Genomic DNA, 20,861 nt, shown 5'->3' with positions numbered 1-20,861 from the left:
AGGGTGGGTGCCAAACCTTCTCACTTGGTGCTTCCTGCATGGAAATAGGGGCCCCATGCGTGCTGGGGGGGCACGAACACCCATTCATCTCCCAGGAGGACCAACTGAGGAGGTGTGGGGGGGAGGACAGCAGGCTTCCCCAATCTAGGTGGGAGACCCAGAGGTGGGTGGTCCTGAAAGGAAGGCACTAGTGACCATGGAGGTCACATAGAGGGACCAGAGACAAAAGGTCCTGAAAGAGGGGACCGTGTGGGTTGTCCTGACCAACAAATGGTTGATCCCACCAGTGGAGGCAGTGGGGGCTGCCATGCAAGAGGTGCTTGGCTGAGTCCAGGGGCCAAGCATGCACCACAGGTGAACCCCAATCCACCCATGGACACCACCCATCCTATGATCCAATTCCCAAGGCATCTGGACCTCCAGGAAGAAACATGGTCGTCGGAGAGAGGTCCAGTCCGACTTGGCTGTCAGACCCACCGGCGGATTGACAGCCCAGAACTGCCTGATATGCACGAGCCTCCTCCCCTCCTGTTGATATACTGGGGTGGCAAAGGACAGCTGCCCCCATGAAGCAAGGGCTTCCCTCCTTCAGTGGAAGAGGGGGCTCGGCATAGGAGGGAGAAACAGAGAGAGCAAAACACCCACTGAGAGCTTTCTCATCGCACTGCTTGAGATAGACCTGCTTACACTGTAAAATGCCTTTCAGTAATTTTCAATGCCACAAATGCCAATTTTCAGTAGTTTTAAGACTTCTGTCAGTGGTACTTAACTTGCGCTATATCTTTTCAACCATGATCAACTTATATCTATTTCAAAGTGTGCATGTCTCAGAATAAGCTACATGCATGCACGCGCATTGCACAAGACAAAGGGAAGGAGAGATAATTCATAATTCAACTGCAAGGCCAACAACCTATATGCAAGGTCAAGAACAAAAAAAAATGAACTTGAGTACCTCAAGTCATTTCGTCAGTAACTGTCGATGGAATGTTGTATTTTACCATGGTCTTTTCCAATTGTGCTGCATTTTCAACAGAAGGCTTGTGATCTGCTTTCTTTCCCCCAAAAAGTTTGGGATTGACTGATTGATTGGCTGACTTTGGTACAGTTGCTGCACTGATGTGTTTCATTATCTTCATGTATCATCAGCAGTCATCAGCTGATCAAGTCCACCGTGTGTAACACTAAAATCACACTGACAAGCTATACAGCGTGCAAACTCCGGGCCTTTCCCACTCGCTTTGAACACAGGATCTATCTCCAAATACCTAGCTTGGAAGTTCTGTCCAGCCTTCTACTTGAAAGTCAAATTAATTTTTCCATTTTCTTCATCACTGTCTTCACTATCAGTCCTCATGGACAAACTTCGCTTTATTAGATGCCATCTTGAGTGCCAGAAGAGAATGTTTTAGTAACTACGGTTATACACAGCCCAGTCGTGCTTAAGTCAGAAGGCACAAGACTATTATTTGAAAATATTATTTTCCATCACACAAAACCATATTTTTAAACCCATGACCTGTACATTTTTTTTTTTTTTACTGACTTCTGAAAAAACTGCAGAAAACTAGTAATGGTAGGCAGGTCTGTACATGCATGCTCACATGTGTGCATTTGTGTACATGTGTTTCAACAAAAGATCTGAAACAAAAAAGAAAAAAAAAAAGAAAAAAAAGCATGTTGTCTGTATATCTGTGTGTGTGAGCAAGCATATCTCCAGGCATGCCTGCGGGTGTATCGTATATGCTGCCTGCTTTCCAATTACTTGCTTTTAAACTGAAAAATGAAATAACAAGGAAGAAACACTTTAAAGTATGATTGCAAGTGTATGTATGTGTATGTGTGTTTCAACTGAAACTCTGAAATGGAAGGATCAATATGAATTACTTTCAACAATACACTTCTTACGTCTGAGGCAAAGGGTCAGATACAACAGGTACTGTCTGGTCAGAAGTGGGAACATCCGGTGGACGTGGCCAGGGTTTGTGTGGACGGTCCTCCTCCTCTCCGTGAGCCTCCCCAAAGTCAGTTGATGCTGCCACTGCTGCAGCGCTTCCTGTACTGGAGAAGGACTTGTCCATGTCTTCACCCAGAACTTCAGCCACCTGGTCAGTCACACGCTTTACAGTCTATAGCTTGTCCAAGTGGTGCTTCAAATGAACAAACTACAATCAATACCTTGTCCCCAAAATTATTTCTTTTAAGATTCTCTTTTTGCAGAAAAGTTCTGCTCTGTTATATAAAGAGATCTGTGTTAGACACTGGACTACAACTGGGTATGCAAATGAAGGGGGAGTGTTGAAAATGTTTTCATTTTACACAACCATGTCAGAGAGTTAACAATGTGATCAATCTGGTCAATCAGAAAGTGCTTGAACAGCTGTGAGAACTTTTCTGAAATTTTTAACACAATTGTAAAATGGTAGTAAAACTCAGATTACAGTAAAAATATTAAAAGGGTTCAGATCTGCTCAAATTTTTCATGTTTTCATCAATATACAATATTACAGGCGAAAAAACGGTTCAGACTGACCTGTAGGTGGTGACTTGTCCTATGATGAGAGTTTCCTGAAGTTTCGGGCCCTATACCCTTCTTCATGGGGAGAAAAATAGAGAATGGAGAAGAAAAGAGAGGGCAAAACCAAGACAGAGGTAAAACTAAGAACTGTGAGGAGTAATCAAAAAGAAAAAAAGGACAAAAAAGGTGAGCAATATTTACAAAGGAAAAGAAGGGGGGATGGTTAAACACTGGAGGGGGGGGGAGGGTGGAGGGGGGGAAAAAGAGGGTTGTGGTTCGCCAAAAGATGAAAAGGTGTAAGAATATGTGTGCTGGTCAGTGTGTGTGTGTGTGTGTGCCTGTGTGTGTAAAGGGAGAGAAAGAAAAGGGGGGAGGGAGAGAGAGAGAGAGAGGGAGTGAGAGACAGGGAGGGAGGGAGAGAGGGAGGGGGAGAGGGAGAGAGAGTGGAGGAGAGGGGGGGGAGGAGAGAAAAGTGTGGGAGAGAGGAAGGGGGGAGGGAGAGAGAGAAAGAGTGTGTGTGTGTCTGAAGGTAGATTGCAGGGGGACAGGAGCAGCGAAAAGAGAGGAGAAAAGAGAGAGAAGAGGGCCCAGGGCCACTAGGGGTCCATCACTCTGGTGTTGATGCCTGCAGGCTGGATGGTCCTCAGGCAGCTGATCACGTGGGACTCCATATGCTTGCGGTATGCTCTGTTGCTCGGCTTCTGCCATACAGCTGCCACCTTTGCCTGCATGTAGTTGTGCAATGGGCTGTTGAAGTGTTGACCTATAGGGTCACTGTAGTTCAGCCGCATTGAGCGAAGGTGCTCTGAGAAAAGCTCATTTAATGATCACCAGGTCTCACCCACATAGAGCTTGTGGCACAGAGTGCAGGTCAAAATATACACAATGTCTGTTGACTTGCAAGTATAACTCGACCGAGGGATGAACTGGCCTTGGGGGCCCACAAAGGTTGTGGAGGCATCGATATGGGCACAGGCCTCGCCACACGGGCTACATCCAGGGGGAGCGGGGTTACTTGTTTGGTGGCTGATTCTGTCCTCACAAGTAAGTCATGGAGGTTTTCTTCTCTCAGGAACGCTATCAGGGAGGGTCTGTGAAAAACCTGTCCTAGGTACAGGTCATTCTGGATGATGTGGAAGTTTCTCTGGATGATGTCACAGATGGTAAGGTTGTGAGGGTGGTAGGGGATGACTGACACTGGTCAGTCCTCTTGTTCCTCCCTCTTGACTGGGGTGAGGGCTTCTTGTCTGGGCACCATGCGTGCCCTCTCCAAGGCTCTCTGAACTGTCTGCCTGGGGTACTGCCATTCCTCAAAGAAGGTATGCATCCTCAGAGCCCGTTCCTCGAAGTCCGAACTGCTACTGCAAATGCGCTTGAGTCGGAGGAACTGGGAGTACGGAATGCTGTTTTTGGTGGCTGGTGGGTGACTGGAAGTGAATAGTAGGTAGGAATGAGAGTCAGTAGGTTTGTAGAAGATGGACGTGGAGAGTGTGGGTCTGTTAGGCTCTATGGAGATGGTGAGGTCGAGGAAGTTGGCTGAAGTGGTAGAGACTTCAAAGGTGTACTGAAGGGCGGGATGGTATGTGGACAGGTGGTTGATGAAGTGGAAGAGATCATCTCTCGAGCAGGTGGCGACTCCCAAGCAATTGTCGATGTATCACTTGAACAGGGCGGGCACTGTTCCTTCATACGTACTGAGGGCTTGTTGCTCAACATGGCCGACGAACAAACAGGCGTAGCTTGGTACCATTTTCGTCCCCATGGCCACACCTCTGGTCTGCTGGTGGTGGTTTTCTCCAAAACCAAAGGAGTTCAAGGTGAGCACGAGCTCTGCCAGTCATAGAATGGTGGGCACGTGAAGTCCACTGCTTTTGTTCTGCAGAAAGTGTGTCAGAGCCTGCAGGCCATCTCCATGAGGGATACTCGTGTACAGAGACACTATGTCCATTGTGAACACAAACCTTTCGGAGTTGTCCCCATCCTGGAATGAGAAACCATCAAGTAGCCGCAGTGCATGGTTTGTGTCTTTGATGTAGATTGGTAGTTCAGCCACAATAGGCTGGAAGATCCTGTCGAGAGTGTCCGAAATCATCACAGTTGGGCAGGAGCATGCAGAGACTAAGGGTCTGCCTGGTGTGTTTGGGTTTGTGGATTTTCGGCAGGAGGTGAAAGTTAGGCTCTCTGGGTTCATTACAGACAGCATTGGTGGCCTCTGGAGGGAGGTGACCTGTGTTGATAGCAGTTTTGATGGTTTTTCGAACCAGTGTGTTGTCTGCTTTCGTCGGTGGTTTGGTGATTTGGCTGTAAGAGTCTGTGTCAGCTAGTTGTCTTCTGGTTTCCTGGAGGTACAGGTCTTTTCTCCACACAACGACAGCCCCTCCCTTGTCTGAAGGCTTGACCACAATGTCCGTGCGTCGGCGGAGGTCCTCCAGGGCTTTGAGTTCAAGGGGGGTCAAGTTGGAGTGCATGAGTGGTTTGGGGCATATCCTGGAAATCTGTTCCTGACAGACCTTGGTGTAATGGTCCAGTGCCGGGAATTCCCCAGCTGCAGGAGTCCAGGAACTCGGCTGTCTCGGAAAGAATCTGGCAAGGTCCTTGTCTTCAGTGAGAGGAGCGGATTCTGGCAGAGATGTCCTGGGGAAGTGGGCAGCAAGCCTCAGTCTCCGGAAAAATCGCTGGCAAAGGAAAAGGACATGCATGCGGTTGGTGGTAGGTTGGAGGTGAATGAACTTCAGTCCCCTGGAAAGAACCAGGCGCTGATCGTTGGGCAAGTCCAGGTCCTGGGGAATGGTGACTACCAGATTATGGATGCATGATCAAAGGTCGGTGGGCTGTGTGTGGGCTGGGGTTGAAGACGTTCCATTTTCCGTATTTTTCTTTCATTCATGCTCTGGTGGAGTTGTTGGTTGGCGGTCCTCACAGTGTTGATGATGAAATTTGACATCTTCCGGTCAAGGAGGCTGTATATCTGGGCTCTTAAATGACCTATCAGATGAGACGTGCTTTCAATGCGTTGTGTGTAGGACCGAACGCATGCCGACATCAGTCGGGAAACTCTCATCATAGGACAAGTCACCACCTACAGGTCAGTCTGAACCGTTTTTTCGCCTGTCTCAAGTCCTGCAGTCAAGATTTCCTCTATACAATATTACATTTCCTGTAACTATTCACCGTTGCTGTTACTCATACGTTAATACTAAATCAGACTTCCAGAAAAAACAACAGAACTTCCACCATAGAAGGGAATTTCACCTCTTGGTCGTTTTCATCGTAAGCATCAGTGGCCCCTGTGGAGGCAACAGATGTGGCACTGGTGTTTGCTGCCCCTGTGGATTCCTTGGGCAAGGCGTCCACCTCAAAGGCGCCCGTATTGATAGACGGCTCTCCCGGGGGCTGGGAAGAGGTGGAGGTGGTGGGTTTGAAGAATGCTTCCAGTGCATCCAGCTGAAAGATAGTAACATGAATTGTTGAGCAAATGCTGCATGTCATACCTTCACAAACACCCTTTTCCTATGTGATACAAACCAAGTGTCAAGCAGATCATTTTCAGTAAATGGTCAAACTCTATTATAGTCATGTCCAACCATAACCAACAGAACAGCAGAGGAGGCATCTGCTATCCAGACTATCTGGGCTTGAATTTGATCATAGTGGAGAGTGTCTTGCCAAGTTACATTCCCACTCTCTTAGCCAAGAGGGTTTTAGAGTCTTGCCAACTACTTAGCCAGTAATTCACAAAAGACTAAGCTGTAAATGGCTTCCCATTGCAGTGGAGAAACCACTTTTTGCTGTTGGCCCAACTTGTAAGCTTATGTCAGCCAAGTGTTGTGTGAACAAACTATGTTGAGCAAAACTGACAAGATCAAGAAGTCAAGATAACTTCTAGAAGAGAGGACACTGGTGTGGTTTGGCCATCTTCTTTGGTGTTGTACTCTCTCTGTCTCCATGCCAGACACACACACACAATTTACTTCGGAGGAAAAAGGAAAGTCAAGCTATATCACTGTCAAGAATATGTAATTAAAAACCCTTTACTAATGACCATGTCCTGCTCCAACACTTGAGACACCAGACTTCAGAAGTAACTGAACTACTCATATCACTGATAGTGAAAAGACGCTAAAGTAAATGAACTGTCAGCCAACACTTTCACAATGTATGTCCCATACATATTCTAGTAGTGTATCACCCATTCCCAAAGATGTTTTTTCATGCTACTGCATAATTTCATATTTGTTCTGTAAAATTTTCAACTGGTCTCTGAAGGACTGCTCTGTCCCCAGCATCTCGAAAAAATCTACTATCTGTCCTATCCCCAAGAAAAAGAACCCAGCCGCACTAAATGATTACCGTCCTGTTGCCCTGACTTCAGTAGTGATGAAATGCTTTGAAAAAATTATTCTCCGACATCTTCTTTCTTTCACTGAACAGCAGCTTGACTCTCTTCAGTTTGCTTATAAAGCACACAGAAGTACTGACGATGCTATCCTAACTCTCCTTCATAATGCTTTCCTTCATTTGAATAACACGGGATCTTTTGTTCGTATCCTTTTTGTTGACTTCTCTTCTGCTTTTAACACAATACAACCTCATCTCCTTGCCCTCAAACTGCTAGGCATGGATGTTGATCCGAAGCTTACTCTTTGGATAGTAAGTTTTCTTCTCGACAGAACTCAGTCCGTCTGCTTTCATTCTGCCCACTCTTCTCTAAAATCTACTTCTACTGGTGCACCCCAAGGTACAGTGCTGTCCCCTGTTCTTTTTACACTGTACACAAATGACTGCAGAGGCACGGAGGAAACTCCTGTCATAAAATATTCTGATGATTCAGCAACTGAAGATCTGTCCAACTCTGATGCTATTTGTTTCAGTGAAATTAAAAAGTTCTGTTCCTGGTGTGAGAAAAACTATCTGGATCTCAACGTATTGAAAACAAAAGAAATGTTAATAGATTTTCGGAAAGACCCCTTGCCTGTAGCTAACCTTGTTATTGATGGTCAAACAGTGGAGAGGGTCAATGAATATAGATATTTAAGGACCATCTTAGACAATAAGCTGACTTTTGACAGAAATGTTGATTCCATTCATAAGAAATGTCAATCTAGAATTTTTTGTTTACAGAAGCTTAGAAATGTTGGTATAAATTCAAATATTCTTCAAAGTTATTATCGATGTTGTATCGAGTCTGTGCTCACAGTTTCATTTATGTGCTGGTATGGAAGTTTGGGAGTGAGGAGTAAGCGTGTTTTGAATGATGTCATGAGTGTATGCAGTAAAATTGTGGGAGTGAAACAAGCTAGTATGCAAGAGCTGTATGAAAGTCGAGTGGTTAAAAAAAGCAGGCAGATAGCAACTGACGACACCCATATTTTAGCAAAGTATTATGAGCTATTGCCATCAGGACGACGCTACAGAACTTTTAAGTTGAAATCCAGAGCTCTGAAGACTTTTATTCCACGTTCAATCCACCTTTTAAATTCTTGAGAACTGTGTGTGTGTGTGTGTGTGTGTGTGTGTGTGTGTGTTTACTGAGCTTAAAAACGTGACAATTGGTTATAATGAATGTGCAATATGTAGGAGGAATAATGTGCAATATGCAGGAGGAATGTACAATGGAATATGTCTAATGCTAATGTCCATATTCTAAATATATTTCTGTTTAATAATTACGATGTAATAATTAATTGCAATGTTTTTAAAAGCGAATATGTGAAATGCTTTTATTTGAGAACATATGTTTATTACTCTTGTTTAATCAAGTAATCCGCGTGTGTGGGGTGGGTGGGTGTGTGTGTGTGTGTGTGTGGGGGGGGGGGGGTGCTGATTATCTGGTTGCGGTTTTCCGCAATTTATCTTTATTCTTATCTTATCTGTCTATTATAATCAATGTGCAGTATAGTAGGCTATGTTTATAATTATATTCAAATAATGTTTCTTAATTCTTTCTGTTTTTACATTGAGAATACTAGTTACTACTTGCAGTGTGTGGATGTATGTATGAAACGGTGTATGTGATATTTTTGTTACATTTGTATCTTCGTAATATTCGTAAAAGCTGTTGTTGACTTTTACAGTTACAGTCCCCATGTTGTTTACTTGTCTATGTTGTGATAATGCACCTGACCAAATTTCTCCAGTTGGAGATAATAAAGTTTTTCTTATCTTATCTTTCATACAATCCTTCAGGGAAGAGAAAAAAAAGGACCATCCTGCATACTCTATAACATGACACCACATTCCCAAACACACCCACCTGTAAAGACTCATCACTGTGGTGAGAACCCTTTGGTGTGGCCAGCTCTCCCTCTTCTTCAGGCGGCAGAGGGATGTTGGAAGGGGTAAGTTCCTGGTCAATGTCCTTCTGGTCAGCCTGTGGAGTGGAGAACATGGACTTTGGGGACAAGGTGGATGTAGGGGTCAATACTGAACCTGGTGACTTGGGTGACAACACAGACTTGGGAGACATGGCAGGAGCGGACTTGGGGCTGAGCACAGCAGCAACAGAGGTGGACTGGTCAGCAGAGCTGGCTGGGGACAGGAGGAGATCCTCAGCGTTCTGACCGGTCAGGCCAGTGACGTGGGTGAAACTGCTGGTGCTGGACAACACCTCGTCTGTGGTTGTGTTAGCTCTGGCTGCTGTTGACGGGGACACCAGTTTGCTGCAGGGACCCAGCGACAAGTCAATGGTCACCAACAAGCCAAAGGAACAATGCAATGTTTACAGTACACAAATGTTTAAATCAGCAATGAGCATAACCCTTGAGGCTGGCACTGTTGTTTCACTATCTCTCAATTCTCTGTGCTTGAAACATAAAATATCAATACTGATAAAAGTGAGTGCAGGGAGAGACACCAAGAAGAGAGAGAGAGAGAGAGAGAGAGAGAGAGAGAGAGAGAGAACAATTTACTGATGTGAGTGAAATATATAGAGGAAACGTCCACCCAACCAGCATAGAAACAGGAGTGCAACTGCTTAAATACTTCTTATGGGATGGCTTTGGGGTGGCAAAAATCATGATCCAAGTATAAGTTGATGCAACATGTGCTTGAAGAATCACCAGACAGCACAAGAACTGGCTTGAAGTTCTATAATCTCCGGTGGACACTCACTACCGCTATCTTGCTCCCTGTCATCAATTCTCACACACATTTCACTGGAAACCCTTGCTGCCAGTTTCCTTTATGCCTTTCAACACTCCACACAAGACTGCTGGACTTGCACAGTATGGCAATTTCTCTTTTCAATCCAGAGTTCTCTTCTCCACTATCAATATAGGCTGCAATCAGAACAGAAGTGTTGTGTGTAATTAATGCTGCACTGTATCTTACTGCATTTTTCTTACAACAGCATTGATTTCGAGTTCACAGACATGCCAAGAATATTCAAAGGACAGAATACTTTTTGAAAGGTTTTTTTTTGTTTGTTTCATTTTTTCTGTGTGTACTCTATACTAATAGTGGACCCATAACATATGACTGTGGTAATGTCATAAGAAAATGTCACACCTTGATGAGGACACAGTGAAGGCATCAGGTGATATCAGTTTGGGCTGGGGAGAGACCAACGGCTTTGCCACCTCATCTTCCACAAGAGTTTCTTCACTCTCCATAAAACTTGCTTCCCCACCAACACTCACATCTGACAAGCCATCTCGCAAACCTGAAACAAGAGGCTATGACTTCTGCAATTTACCTGGGATTACTTTTAGAAAAACAACAATCACGCTATTTATACAAACAAAAAGTTATATGGCCACTGCAGAAGTGATAAAATGTTTGTAAAACTTCCACCGTCTTCACAAAATTCACTTTAAATACCATTGATATGCATAGTTGTGGCATTGGCTATGTGTTGCTATGTGAACATTTGAAAACAATAAAAATCTATATACATTATAAGAAAGGATTATTTTGTTGTTTACTTAACTACTTGAGTGCCTATAAGACGTCAGCTGACGTCCTACAAAAAAAGTGTTGCCATAGTGCCTATAAGACATCCACTGACGTCCTGCGTATGTTCCGACTTCTCCTTCATTGGAGTTTGGTTCAATTCACATAAACAGACTCTGAACGGTTAGTTTGATGTGTCTGGATTATAAAAATACTATTTAAATGAACATAAATCAGGTAGAAGACCCCTTTCTAGTCGATAATGATTTGCTAACTGGCCACGTGATACGTGCGTGTAAAAGGGAGTTGCATCATATACAAAAAAAGGCATCAAAACTGTCCAGTAAAGGAGGTGGTCACAGTCAGTGGATTTACACAATTCTGAAAGTTGTGCTTGTGATTATGGACAGCTATAACGATGAAGAAGGATGTCTCTTGTCTGATGATTGGTTTGAACACGAAGGTGAAATTGACAACAATGCTCAACAATTTTCACAAAACGCAAGGCTGAACCTGAACTGGATGCTAAACACATGCTTTTTGTTTTTAACGCTTTTTTTCACTGAATCAGATGGTTGACTTGTTTGAAGAGGTGGCAAACCGGATGCACAAAAGACACTTTAATCAGCCCACATGCAACTGGAAGGGAGTGAATGTCAACAAAGAACTTCACCCTCTCACTTGCGAAAGCTCTTAGCTGTCAAAAAGCTTGCCAGCTCAGTTTGTGAGACTGTGACTGACATTCTACATTGACTGTAACCACATTTGTCATTGTTGGGACAGTGATTCACTTACATGTCCACACGACAGCAGGTAGGTCCGGCCCTTATCTTATGTAATGCTGTGTAACTATGGCTGACAGATCATATTTTTATAATCTTTCACTTTGCCCTAGCAAGCACAATTCTGCATACATGGAGCTGAAAGATATATCAGAAAATAAAACAGTCTTTGTTCTTTCCTGTTAGTGTTTCTTTTTTTGTGTGTGCAAGACAAGTGTGAGTGAAACTGATCGCCCGAAGTGGATTATCCTTTGCTCTTCAAAATGCAACGCAGTAAACAAGTTTGTCGACGTCTGCTTCTGATCTGAGAGGGTTGATGACAAAAATAGGTTACGGACATTGCTCTTACAACCAATTGACTTAGGAGACCTATCAAACAAAAGATCACGTTCTCTACTTTACGTGGGCTAAGTTTCCAGTTGATCTATTTTACTCGATTTACAAAAAACGTGGCTCAAAATTTACCTATTTTTCTTGATGCTCTACTGCGCTTCCAGACAAAATAAATCTTCTAGTCAAACACACCACTGAAAAATTCATTCTTTCACCTTTAAATGCTTTGTAAAATGACCGGAAAACTTTTAAGGAGCAGCGTCCGTTTAACCAAAAAGTGGAGACCTCGTATTTTTTATACCACTGATCGACTAGATCTATTTTTAGATCTGAGGTTTTAATGCCCGGCTTAGTGGAAGTCTTGTCGCATAGCTCAATGTAGTTGAGGTTTTGATTCAAATATGGGGGGAAATTTAAAAAAAAAAAGAAAAAAAAAGAAGAGGAAACCAACTTTACATTACTTATTTTATTAAGTATTTGAATGATAGGTTTCATATTTTAGTTAAAATCATGGTTTTCTGTTGTGAAACAATTTTCTCTCTGACAATGAAAGACAGCCAAGAACACTGTCAAAATAGCAAACAAATTTTTCAGTGAGAAGTTCAATTGGTCTTGTTCAACTTTGTGATCACACAATATACTTACTCTATTTTCTTACTTCTGTTTTATTTTACACACACACATATATATGTCTATATACATATATACACACACATATATATGTATGTGTGTGTATATATATATATATAGAGAGAGAGAGAGAGAGAGAGAGAGAGAGAGAGAGAGATCTCCCTCTCTGTATGTATATATATATATATATATATATATATATATATATATATATAACACAGAGAGTATACATCACTCACACACACACACACACACACACACACACACACACACACACACAGAGAGAGAGAGAGAGAGAGAGAGAGAGAGAGAGAGAGGGAGAGAGACAGACAGAGAGACAGAAAGAGTGAGAGAGAAGAAAACCTAATCAAAATAACACTACCAGGGGTACCTTTGATGCTGTATTGTAAGACTTTTTTTCCTTTCAACCTTTTTATACTTCAGCACTGATACGGAGCATGTATTAGTTCAGCTGGATGTCTGTACTTTAGAATTAGTACAATCAGCTGTGCTGATAAATAGTTAATAATAATGATGTATAAACAAGAAAACAGTTCATAAAGTGATGCATACATATTGATTTTGAAAACCACACACACACACACACATACACACAAATCCTGAAAAATATCTAAAAGGAGAATCATTTTTAGCATTAATGGAGCACATTATCCCCGATCATCTTGAATAAAGCTTGTTTTTTTCATATAATCTGATCAAAAGCTGTCATTTATCAAGATTTATTATTAACATTTGCTGTCTTATAAGTCTAGTCTTTCTTGAACCTGAAAAAATCTTAAATGTTTAAGTAGCTGCAACAGTTTTTTAGTTTCAGTCATTTTAGTAATGCTACCATCAAAACTGCAGGATCGGACATGCAGAAAATAAGCATTTTCCTCAGAATGTATGACACTGGCATTCAGCCAATAACATTAACAGCCAACTAAAAAAAACCAACAAAAAAACCCTGAGGTCTTCTGTATACTATGCAGATCATATATGAAGAGTTTCGACTATGAGAATGTATTAGTGGCAATTCTACATGGGTTCTAAAATGCCATTTAGTGAGATTGGCTAAAATTGTGGAATTTTTTGAAAATTTAAAACTCTATATCTCAAAAACTATTTGAGATATTGCTTTGAAATTTGGTGTGGCTTCTTCCTTTATTGCACTCTTTCAAATATTTGCAAATATGAGGCTTCCGCTATGAATGTGAAAATTTATCCTGTTTTTTAATTTCTTCTACAGGTATAATCTGACAATGGGCATGCTATTTCTAGATGTATTTTGTTTCTTTTCTTCATGGATGTCATTACGTAGAGGTTGAAATAAGAGTTTTTTGCTGCAAAAAAACTATTATCATGACTTTTAATGCCTGAACAGTTATCTACAGTCAACCTAATTGGGAACAAAGCCCAGATGCAGAATCTACATTCATTTTCCTTCACAAAAACATTTACCTTTTTCTGTGTCTCCTATAGTTTTTGTAATGGATTTTTTAAAATAACTTATTTCCCCTGAATCCTAAAAATTCCATGGCAAGGGGAAAGCACTATTCTTTTAAACAAAATTCTCTGGCACTCGACAGGTTAATAAGCAACATGAAATCAATTTTCATTTGCTCATTGAGTCAAATAACTATTTGTTGCTTGCAGAGTTTGACAGTTTGTAAAACACAGTAAGTCTGACATTGATCATTGTGACAAGGAAAAATGTTAAAATATAACCTTATACAAATCTGACATATTCATACTGCAAGTAAGGGCCAGTAAGTTAGCCCTTCCCAGGCACTTTTTTTTTTTGGCTGATGCAGTACTAAGACACCCAAGGCAAAGCATCACCTTAGCCAGTCAGTGCTCTCTCAGTCTTGAGCACTTCCATCTGTCTTCAGTCAGGTTTTGTTGTAGAATATTAATGTTTATTAATGTTTAAGATTGCCTCACAAACTTGTATAACTATTTCATTCAAACTTGTATACAGAAATACATTATCAAAAAGCTCACTCAAGGCATCATGAGACAAGGATGCAGCTGACCCCTGGATGGAAACAGTGGACTCAGGTCGATAGTGGATCACCAGCTTCTGTAACACTCTGCAGTCATACACACAACATGAATGTAAGGACAAACACTCAGTGCACCGGTAAACCTAACTGCCTGAAGTGTGATTGACAGACCAAAACATTGCTGTATTGTGTGAATGTTTTGTACAAAGTTTCCCACTTGCCAATCAATACCAAAGACACTGATTATGTGCACTGGCAGGCTTATCATTCAAAACATTTTTTGTTAGAGTAAACCAGATTCACTTGTATGTTTTCAAATTGTAGGTTTTGTTTCCTTTACAGTGTAAAAGGAGTGTGGAGTAACTGTAGAAGGAAGTACGGTATCACAATGGTAGGATTGCAGGTAGAGGACAGGTGCACACTCTACTCTCTCCTCATACCACAAGCAGGGTCTTTTAGTAAGATGATTTGATGTGTTTTATTTTCTCTAACTAAAACAGCACTTAGCAACACATCCTAACTTAGCAGTTAGCAGCACACAGCCATCCTGGTCAACAGGTGTCTTTTTCAGTGGAGCCTCAGTCTTTCACTCTGGCTCCCTAGTTTGCTAACGGCAGGGAAAAGGCTGTAGCCATGTGAGCTTGCTGTTTATATTCATGCTTTCCCAACTGGTACAAACCAACGTAACAATGGTCCCAACACACTCTAGTCTGTGTCTAGGATTTAGAGGCACAACATCACCTGATTGATTGTAAACACGCCATGTGTATAAAATGTTGCAAACGGACACCTCTGGTTGGTCACAAGAAGATGACTGATGGCAGGGATGCATTACACACACACACACACACTGTCCTAATCCCGACAACCACTTCAGCTGGGAAAGGGTGGGGAGAGAAATGAGGAGAGTGGGGGAGGAGGGAGTTGAAATGGTGTCTGCGAGGCTAATTGTTCTGGCTATGTTAGACTGTGAGGTGCCTGCAATTGGCTTAACAACAGAGCAGGCAGGTGGGCTTAGCAAGGGAGAACAGGGCTGGGAGAGAGGGGTGGAGGGGGGGTGGGGTGGTGGAGAGGGAAAGGACTTCCTGTGACCAACAGTCTCAAGTGGGGGAGGAGGTGGGGAAGAGGGTGTGAGTAGGCACGGGTGTTCAGTGCTGGCACTTTAGTTGGCCCTGTGAAAGTTCATGAACCCAGGAAGTAGGGCATGGATATAAATAAACGCGGCTGACAAACAGGCCGCACCAGCGGCACTCGCTGTACGCTTGTTCGGCGGTAAATCTGCTTTGTTTCTTTTGCGCATCATCTCCTCGGATGGATCAGAAATAACGACTAAAGAAATGGTTTTCTAAAAAGAACACAAAATAAGCTTTCCATTGACTCCAAACACAATATGTTTTCTTACATAGCGGTTGTTGCGGCAACGGCTGAAACATAAATGAAAAAAGAGAAGAGAAGGATAAGCAGAAACATGATCGCAAAAATCGTTAAGTTTAAATCCCTCTCTAAGAAAAAGGAGGGGCCGCATGCAACAAAATAAGGCCAAAAGGATACGCTGAATAGCCGAAAAAAGCGTAAGACGAGACAGAGCGTAAACCTGACAAGATGGCGTGGAGAGCCTTGGCCAAAGGAATGATTAAGCGCTTATAGTTTTTAGAGGCGTTTGATTGGCTGAGAGCGGGTGGGCCCATCTTTTCACTGTTAGCCGCGCGAAATTTGGCCAAGCAGAGCAAACCAATAGGCCTAGTTTGCATCAGTTTGACATGGTACAGTATATGACACCAAACAGGCGTTTATCACAATAACATCGTAAATACACACAGAACATATAGCATGCCTGCATGCAGATCAGCTTACCTTTTGAGTTGTGTGATTTTTCTTGGCAGCACAACAAATGTTTAAATGAACACACTGTAGCATGGTGAGAGTGAGCAGCAGGGGGATGAAGAGCGGGGTGAGTGTCTGTCGGCTTATGGCACTGCCGTGCCCTTCATTCCACGAGAAAGACGAAGATTTTTAAGGTAAAAAAAAAAATGAAACGATGATGTTGATAAAATAATGAAATTGTGTAAATCAAATCAAACTGCACTCCAATAATACAACCAGGAATAGCAATAATTCAACTTTCTGTAATCGCTGCAGGAAATGTGTGGATGCTGTGAAAAGGTGGGAAAAGTGGGGCGGGGCTGCGGGGCTGAGTGAAACAAAGAAGGCAGTGTCCCAGTTTGGCGCGCGGGGCCAGAAATACCGCGGCGAATGTGCCGGTCAGTGCAGAGTGCGGTGGGAAAGTCTGGCATTAAAAAATGTTTGACCCAAGACGCTAGACGCTGCTCGGCCAACTAAAGAGCCGGATTTTGTGCTCGGCTGAGCAGCCGTGTAGGGGGAGGTGGTAAACCATAACCTGACACTATAACAACAGAAGTAATATTTCATATGAGACAGTAATCCCACTGGTGCAAGCTCCTACATTGGCGAGTCAAAGAAAGCAAACTAAGACCAGGTTTTCCTCTCTGTCATTCAGCCAAAAGAGTGACTAATATACCTGCATACACCTGCATCTGTCTGTTGAAGTCATGTGAACATCTACATATGTGCAGGTTTGTAACATGCATGAAAAATTGCTAATTTATACTGCCATCTAGCATGATTTTAAACAAACTATCGAGAGTTACATCTGAAAACTGGTTAAAAAACAAGAAGTTAAAATACCACTTTGTTAAAAAAGAGAAATGTCATTTCTTCCATTTCTCACGGCTGACCTTGGGTGGATAGCATACAGGCGGATCTGTACTCCAATCATTGTCTCCCTTGCATCGTCCTCAGTGTTGTTCTGAGACTGGTCACCTTCTTCTTGGTCCAGCTCACCTGCAGTCAGAACATATCACTCAATTAAAAAAATGCATTTGCATGAGTATGTTTATGTGTGCATCTTTGAAAGCATGGGTATGTACTGTGTGTACACTGTGTGTGCATGCATGTGTGTAACTGACAAATGCCTCGTGCATTTCATCCATTTCCTTATATCTTTTCAAAATCACTAATATATGTTAATTATAAATGCAGACAACACAATTTTTCTTTTGCCTCAATATCTTAGTCTGAAGAAGAAAAAAACAGATTACAGAAGAAAAAATAGACTTGCCCTAGTTGTATGCATTACACCAATGCAATGCTCAATCAAAATAAAAAGACTAAACATACGCACACCCCCACACCTCCTTTAACGGGACCACTTAAGGGTAAACAATCTAAGTTACCTGTTGTTATGTCATCCAGGTGAGAGTCATTGAGAGAAGTTTTGAACTTCTTGGTTGAGGCGTCAATGATGGCGAAACTGAGACAGGACTGGGTGAGAGGGAAATAGGCCACAGAGCTGATGTGTGCCCGGCATGTCATCGCATCCTGGTACACTTGGAGCACGTACATCACCTGTTCAACACATCAGAACATTTATTACAGGGTATCACACTTAAACTTGACTCCTTCCAGCTAACTGTTCCCCCCGATACTTCCTAAACCCCAGTAGAAAGAGGTCATTCTGTCTTCAGTCCAACAACCTGGAACCCTCCGCCCACTGCTTTCAGACAAACATCTAATCTTTCCACCTTCAAAGCAAATCTGAAAACTTATCTCTTCAAAAAATATCTGCCATAACTTACCTGTATCACTGTCTTAGTTCATGGCAATATGAGTGTGAAAGATGATGGATTCAAGAGAATGGGCATGAAAGGGGAGGGGAGAGGGTCTGGGAAAGGGGTTGTGGTGTGATCTGAATGGTTAATGACAGATGATTTTTAAATTATAAAAAAAAGAGAAGATATAACCATTCTTTAATATATGTATAGACATTTTCACTATGATTGATTTTATATCAGTTGTTTACTTAGGTTTTTGTGTTCGTGTGATGGAGTGTAAGAGTTGCTGCAATTAGGAAGTACTAGTCGGTCTTGTCAACTGTACGTTTATAGAACCAGTGAATGTGTTTCTATTGCTTTTACAATTTTTTTCAATTTCTATTTTACTGTATAGTACTTATTCAATTATCCATTGATTTTTAAAGCGCTTAGAGCTTGCTTCTGGTTGTATTATAGCTTATAAGAATACATTGTCATTACTAAATTATATAAGCTTCAAAATACCTTTAATCTGTTCTTTTACCAATGAGCTAAAACACAAAAAATATAAGTCATTCTATGAAACAGGACATCAGTCTGGTTTCTGAAGAAAATGTGATGAATATGTTTCTAAAGGGTGTCAAAGACAAGAAAAGAAACAAAGTAATCAAACTAATCTTGCCAAACAAAATAACAACAGTAGAAGTCCAAGAGGGCAACCTACATGGATGGCTGTATCCATCTTCCTCCCCCCCACCCACCCCCACTCTTCCTCCACCTACCCCCACTTTTCCTCCACCTATACCTCACCCCTCCACTGGCAAGGTTGTCAAAATCACTGCTGCGCTATCCCTTCACCACCCTCCCCTCCATTTCTTTGACCGTGATCTGTCTGCCTTCTCAGTTTCTGCCTCATTCAGTATCTCTTTCTCTCATCTCTCTCTCCCTTGCATCTCAATGTTAAGGTCCAGTTGGTTTATCAAAAAGGAAACAGCCATTCTGTGGAATCATAACTTAAACCAAGTCAACACGGACATGACTTCCATAATCCTTCCCCCTTCTCATTCTTTCACCCCCCCCCTTCCCCCTGACTTTCTCTTTGTCCCCACCTCCAGACACCACCTCCCATATCACTTATCCTTACCCCCCCAACCCCCTCTTTTACATGGTCAGACTGGGAACAGCAGAAAGGATGGAGGCAGGGTAGGGGGTCAAAGTCCTGTTTCGCTGAGGGGATGGACACATATCAAAGGACACTGTGGAAAGCTCTGTTGCTAAGCAACCTCCATGTCGATAGCTGTACCACCTTCCCTCTCTGGAACTGTGACTCCGTGAATTTTCAACAGAGTTGCCCGACCAGGCAAGTGAGAAACAGTAACCGTTGACCCCATCTAACAGAATTGTACTTTTTTTTTTTTTTAATTTTTTTTTTTTTACCCGGACTTTCTTGGGTTGACCATTGTTTTATTTATAAATATTTAAAAAAAAAAAAAAGGAACAAAATAACAGCAACAAAAAGGATACAGTGAACCTAAGCAATTACGTACACACACACACACAAGACAGACCCATTTCTAGCACTGTCGGCCGATTGTTGTCAACATCTGGGATGTCTTTTTGTCTTAAAAAGACCGGGTTGACTGTTGACGCCGTGGCCATAGTAGACAGACAGAAATGCCGGGGGCCAAAGGAAAACCAACAGAATTGTACTTGGATCTGTAAATCCTGACACTGTCTCACAGTGCAAATGCTGGTTTTTCTTTTTAACTCTGCATGTTGCTGTTTGCAGTGGAGGTTAAAAAAAGAAATAATTTCTGTGGCTGACAGTCAACTGAAAAAACATGCCAAAGGCAGTTTTTGTCAAGTGAGACTGAGATAAAACTTGTCTTGGCTGTTCAAAACAACAGTTATCTTTGGTGAAACCCAACAAAACAAACATCAGTTAAAGAAGAGGGTTTAACTACTTCTGTGTGTGTGTGTGTGTGTACGCACGCGCTCGCACACACGCACATGTGAGCATTTGGTGATGCATGTAAGTTTCTGAAAGTTGGGCAAGTGCAAATTCTGTCAGGGCAAGTGAATTTTCCAGTGACTTGCCCGACTGGGAAAATGGTAAAAAAAAAAGAAGTCAATGTCAAGCCCTGCGAGATACAGTTTAACCTGGAAGACTTACAACCTATAAAAGGTAAGACTGTGAAGAATTTCCCGCCCAACTATTTTCAATCCAAATTTGGTATTGAAACTGACAGGCAAAGTATTTCCAGAGAAAATGACAATGTTAAAGTTTACCACAGACATACACACACACACACACCCATACAAGTTTACCACAGACACATACACACAAACACCAGGTTATTACACAGACTCACATTGTTCACACAAGTAAGTAAAAAAAAATTATCTTCTGCCACTGTGACTAACACGGTAAGACAGAGATGTTTTGGGCAAGCGAAAATGACAAGTGAAAACTCGTGTTGTAGACACTGGCTAACAGCTATGTTCACACCTTAATCAACAATGGACAGCCACTCACCATGTTGGCTTTGTCGGACAGTACGATGTACCGGGCACTGAGGTCAATGCAGGCCTTCAATGTGATGGACTCCATTTCCAGGCCATCAGGAGGGGCCAGAAACCTATTTCACATCCACATACACATGTCAATCTCCACCTCCAAGTCTCATGAATAATAATATAATAATAATAATAATATCCAGAAATCAGCTCCAAGTGCTTTACAAAAACACATTTATTTACATAACACATTACATCAATGTTACATTCACACACCAAAAAGTGACTAAACACACACACACACACACACACACATACACACACACACGCACACACACACACACACATACACACACACACGCACACACACACACACACTGCATACATACATTTTAACATACATGTGTACCTAACAGCTACCCTCAACACATACGCACACATAGGTAAACACATACAGACACACACACACACACAAATACACATTCATATACAGGCATGTAGCTATGTACACATACATATGTATACACACATAGTCAAGCACAGTTCACATATCTAATAAATTCAGTAATAAGAA

General features: G+C 42.2%; 1 protein-coding gene across 1 annotated transcript in view; it reads right to left on the bottom strand.

The window, feature by feature from the left end:
• Positions 1–20,861, bottom strand: part of LOC143286053 (enhancer of mRNA-decapping protein 4-like) — a 96,716-nt gene that overhangs the window by 42,200 nt on the left and 33,655 nt on the right. Inside the window, exons 12-19 of the mRNA XM_076593592.1 lie at positions 20,307–20,409; positions 17,414–17,585; positions 16,916–17,021; positions 14,158–14,246; positions 10,025–10,178; positions 8,772–9,177; positions 5,771–5,962; positions 1,909–2,105 (exon numbers count right to left, since the gene is read on the bottom strand). Of these exons, the coding sequence (XP_076449707.1) occupies positions 1,909–2,105; positions 5,771–5,962; positions 8,772–9,177; positions 10,025–10,178; positions 14,158–14,246; positions 16,916–17,021; positions 17,414–17,585; positions 20,307–20,409 (1,419 nt within the window). The remainder of the gene's footprint in view (positions 1–1,908; positions 2,106–5,770; positions 5,963–8,771; positions 9,178–10,024; positions 10,179–14,157; positions 14,247–16,915; positions 17,022–17,413; positions 17,586–20,306; positions 20,410–20,861) is intronic.

The sequence above is a fragment of the Babylonia areolata genome, chromosome 9 (assembly GCF_041734735.1).
Source record: "Babylonia areolata isolate BAREFJ2019XMU chromosome 9, ASM4173473v1, whole genome shotgun sequence".
Lineage (NCBI taxonomy): Eukaryota > Metazoa > Mollusca > Gastropoda > Neogastropoda > Buccinidae > Babylonia > Babylonia areolata.
This window is presented reverse-complemented; position numbering and strand designations above follow the sequence as displayed.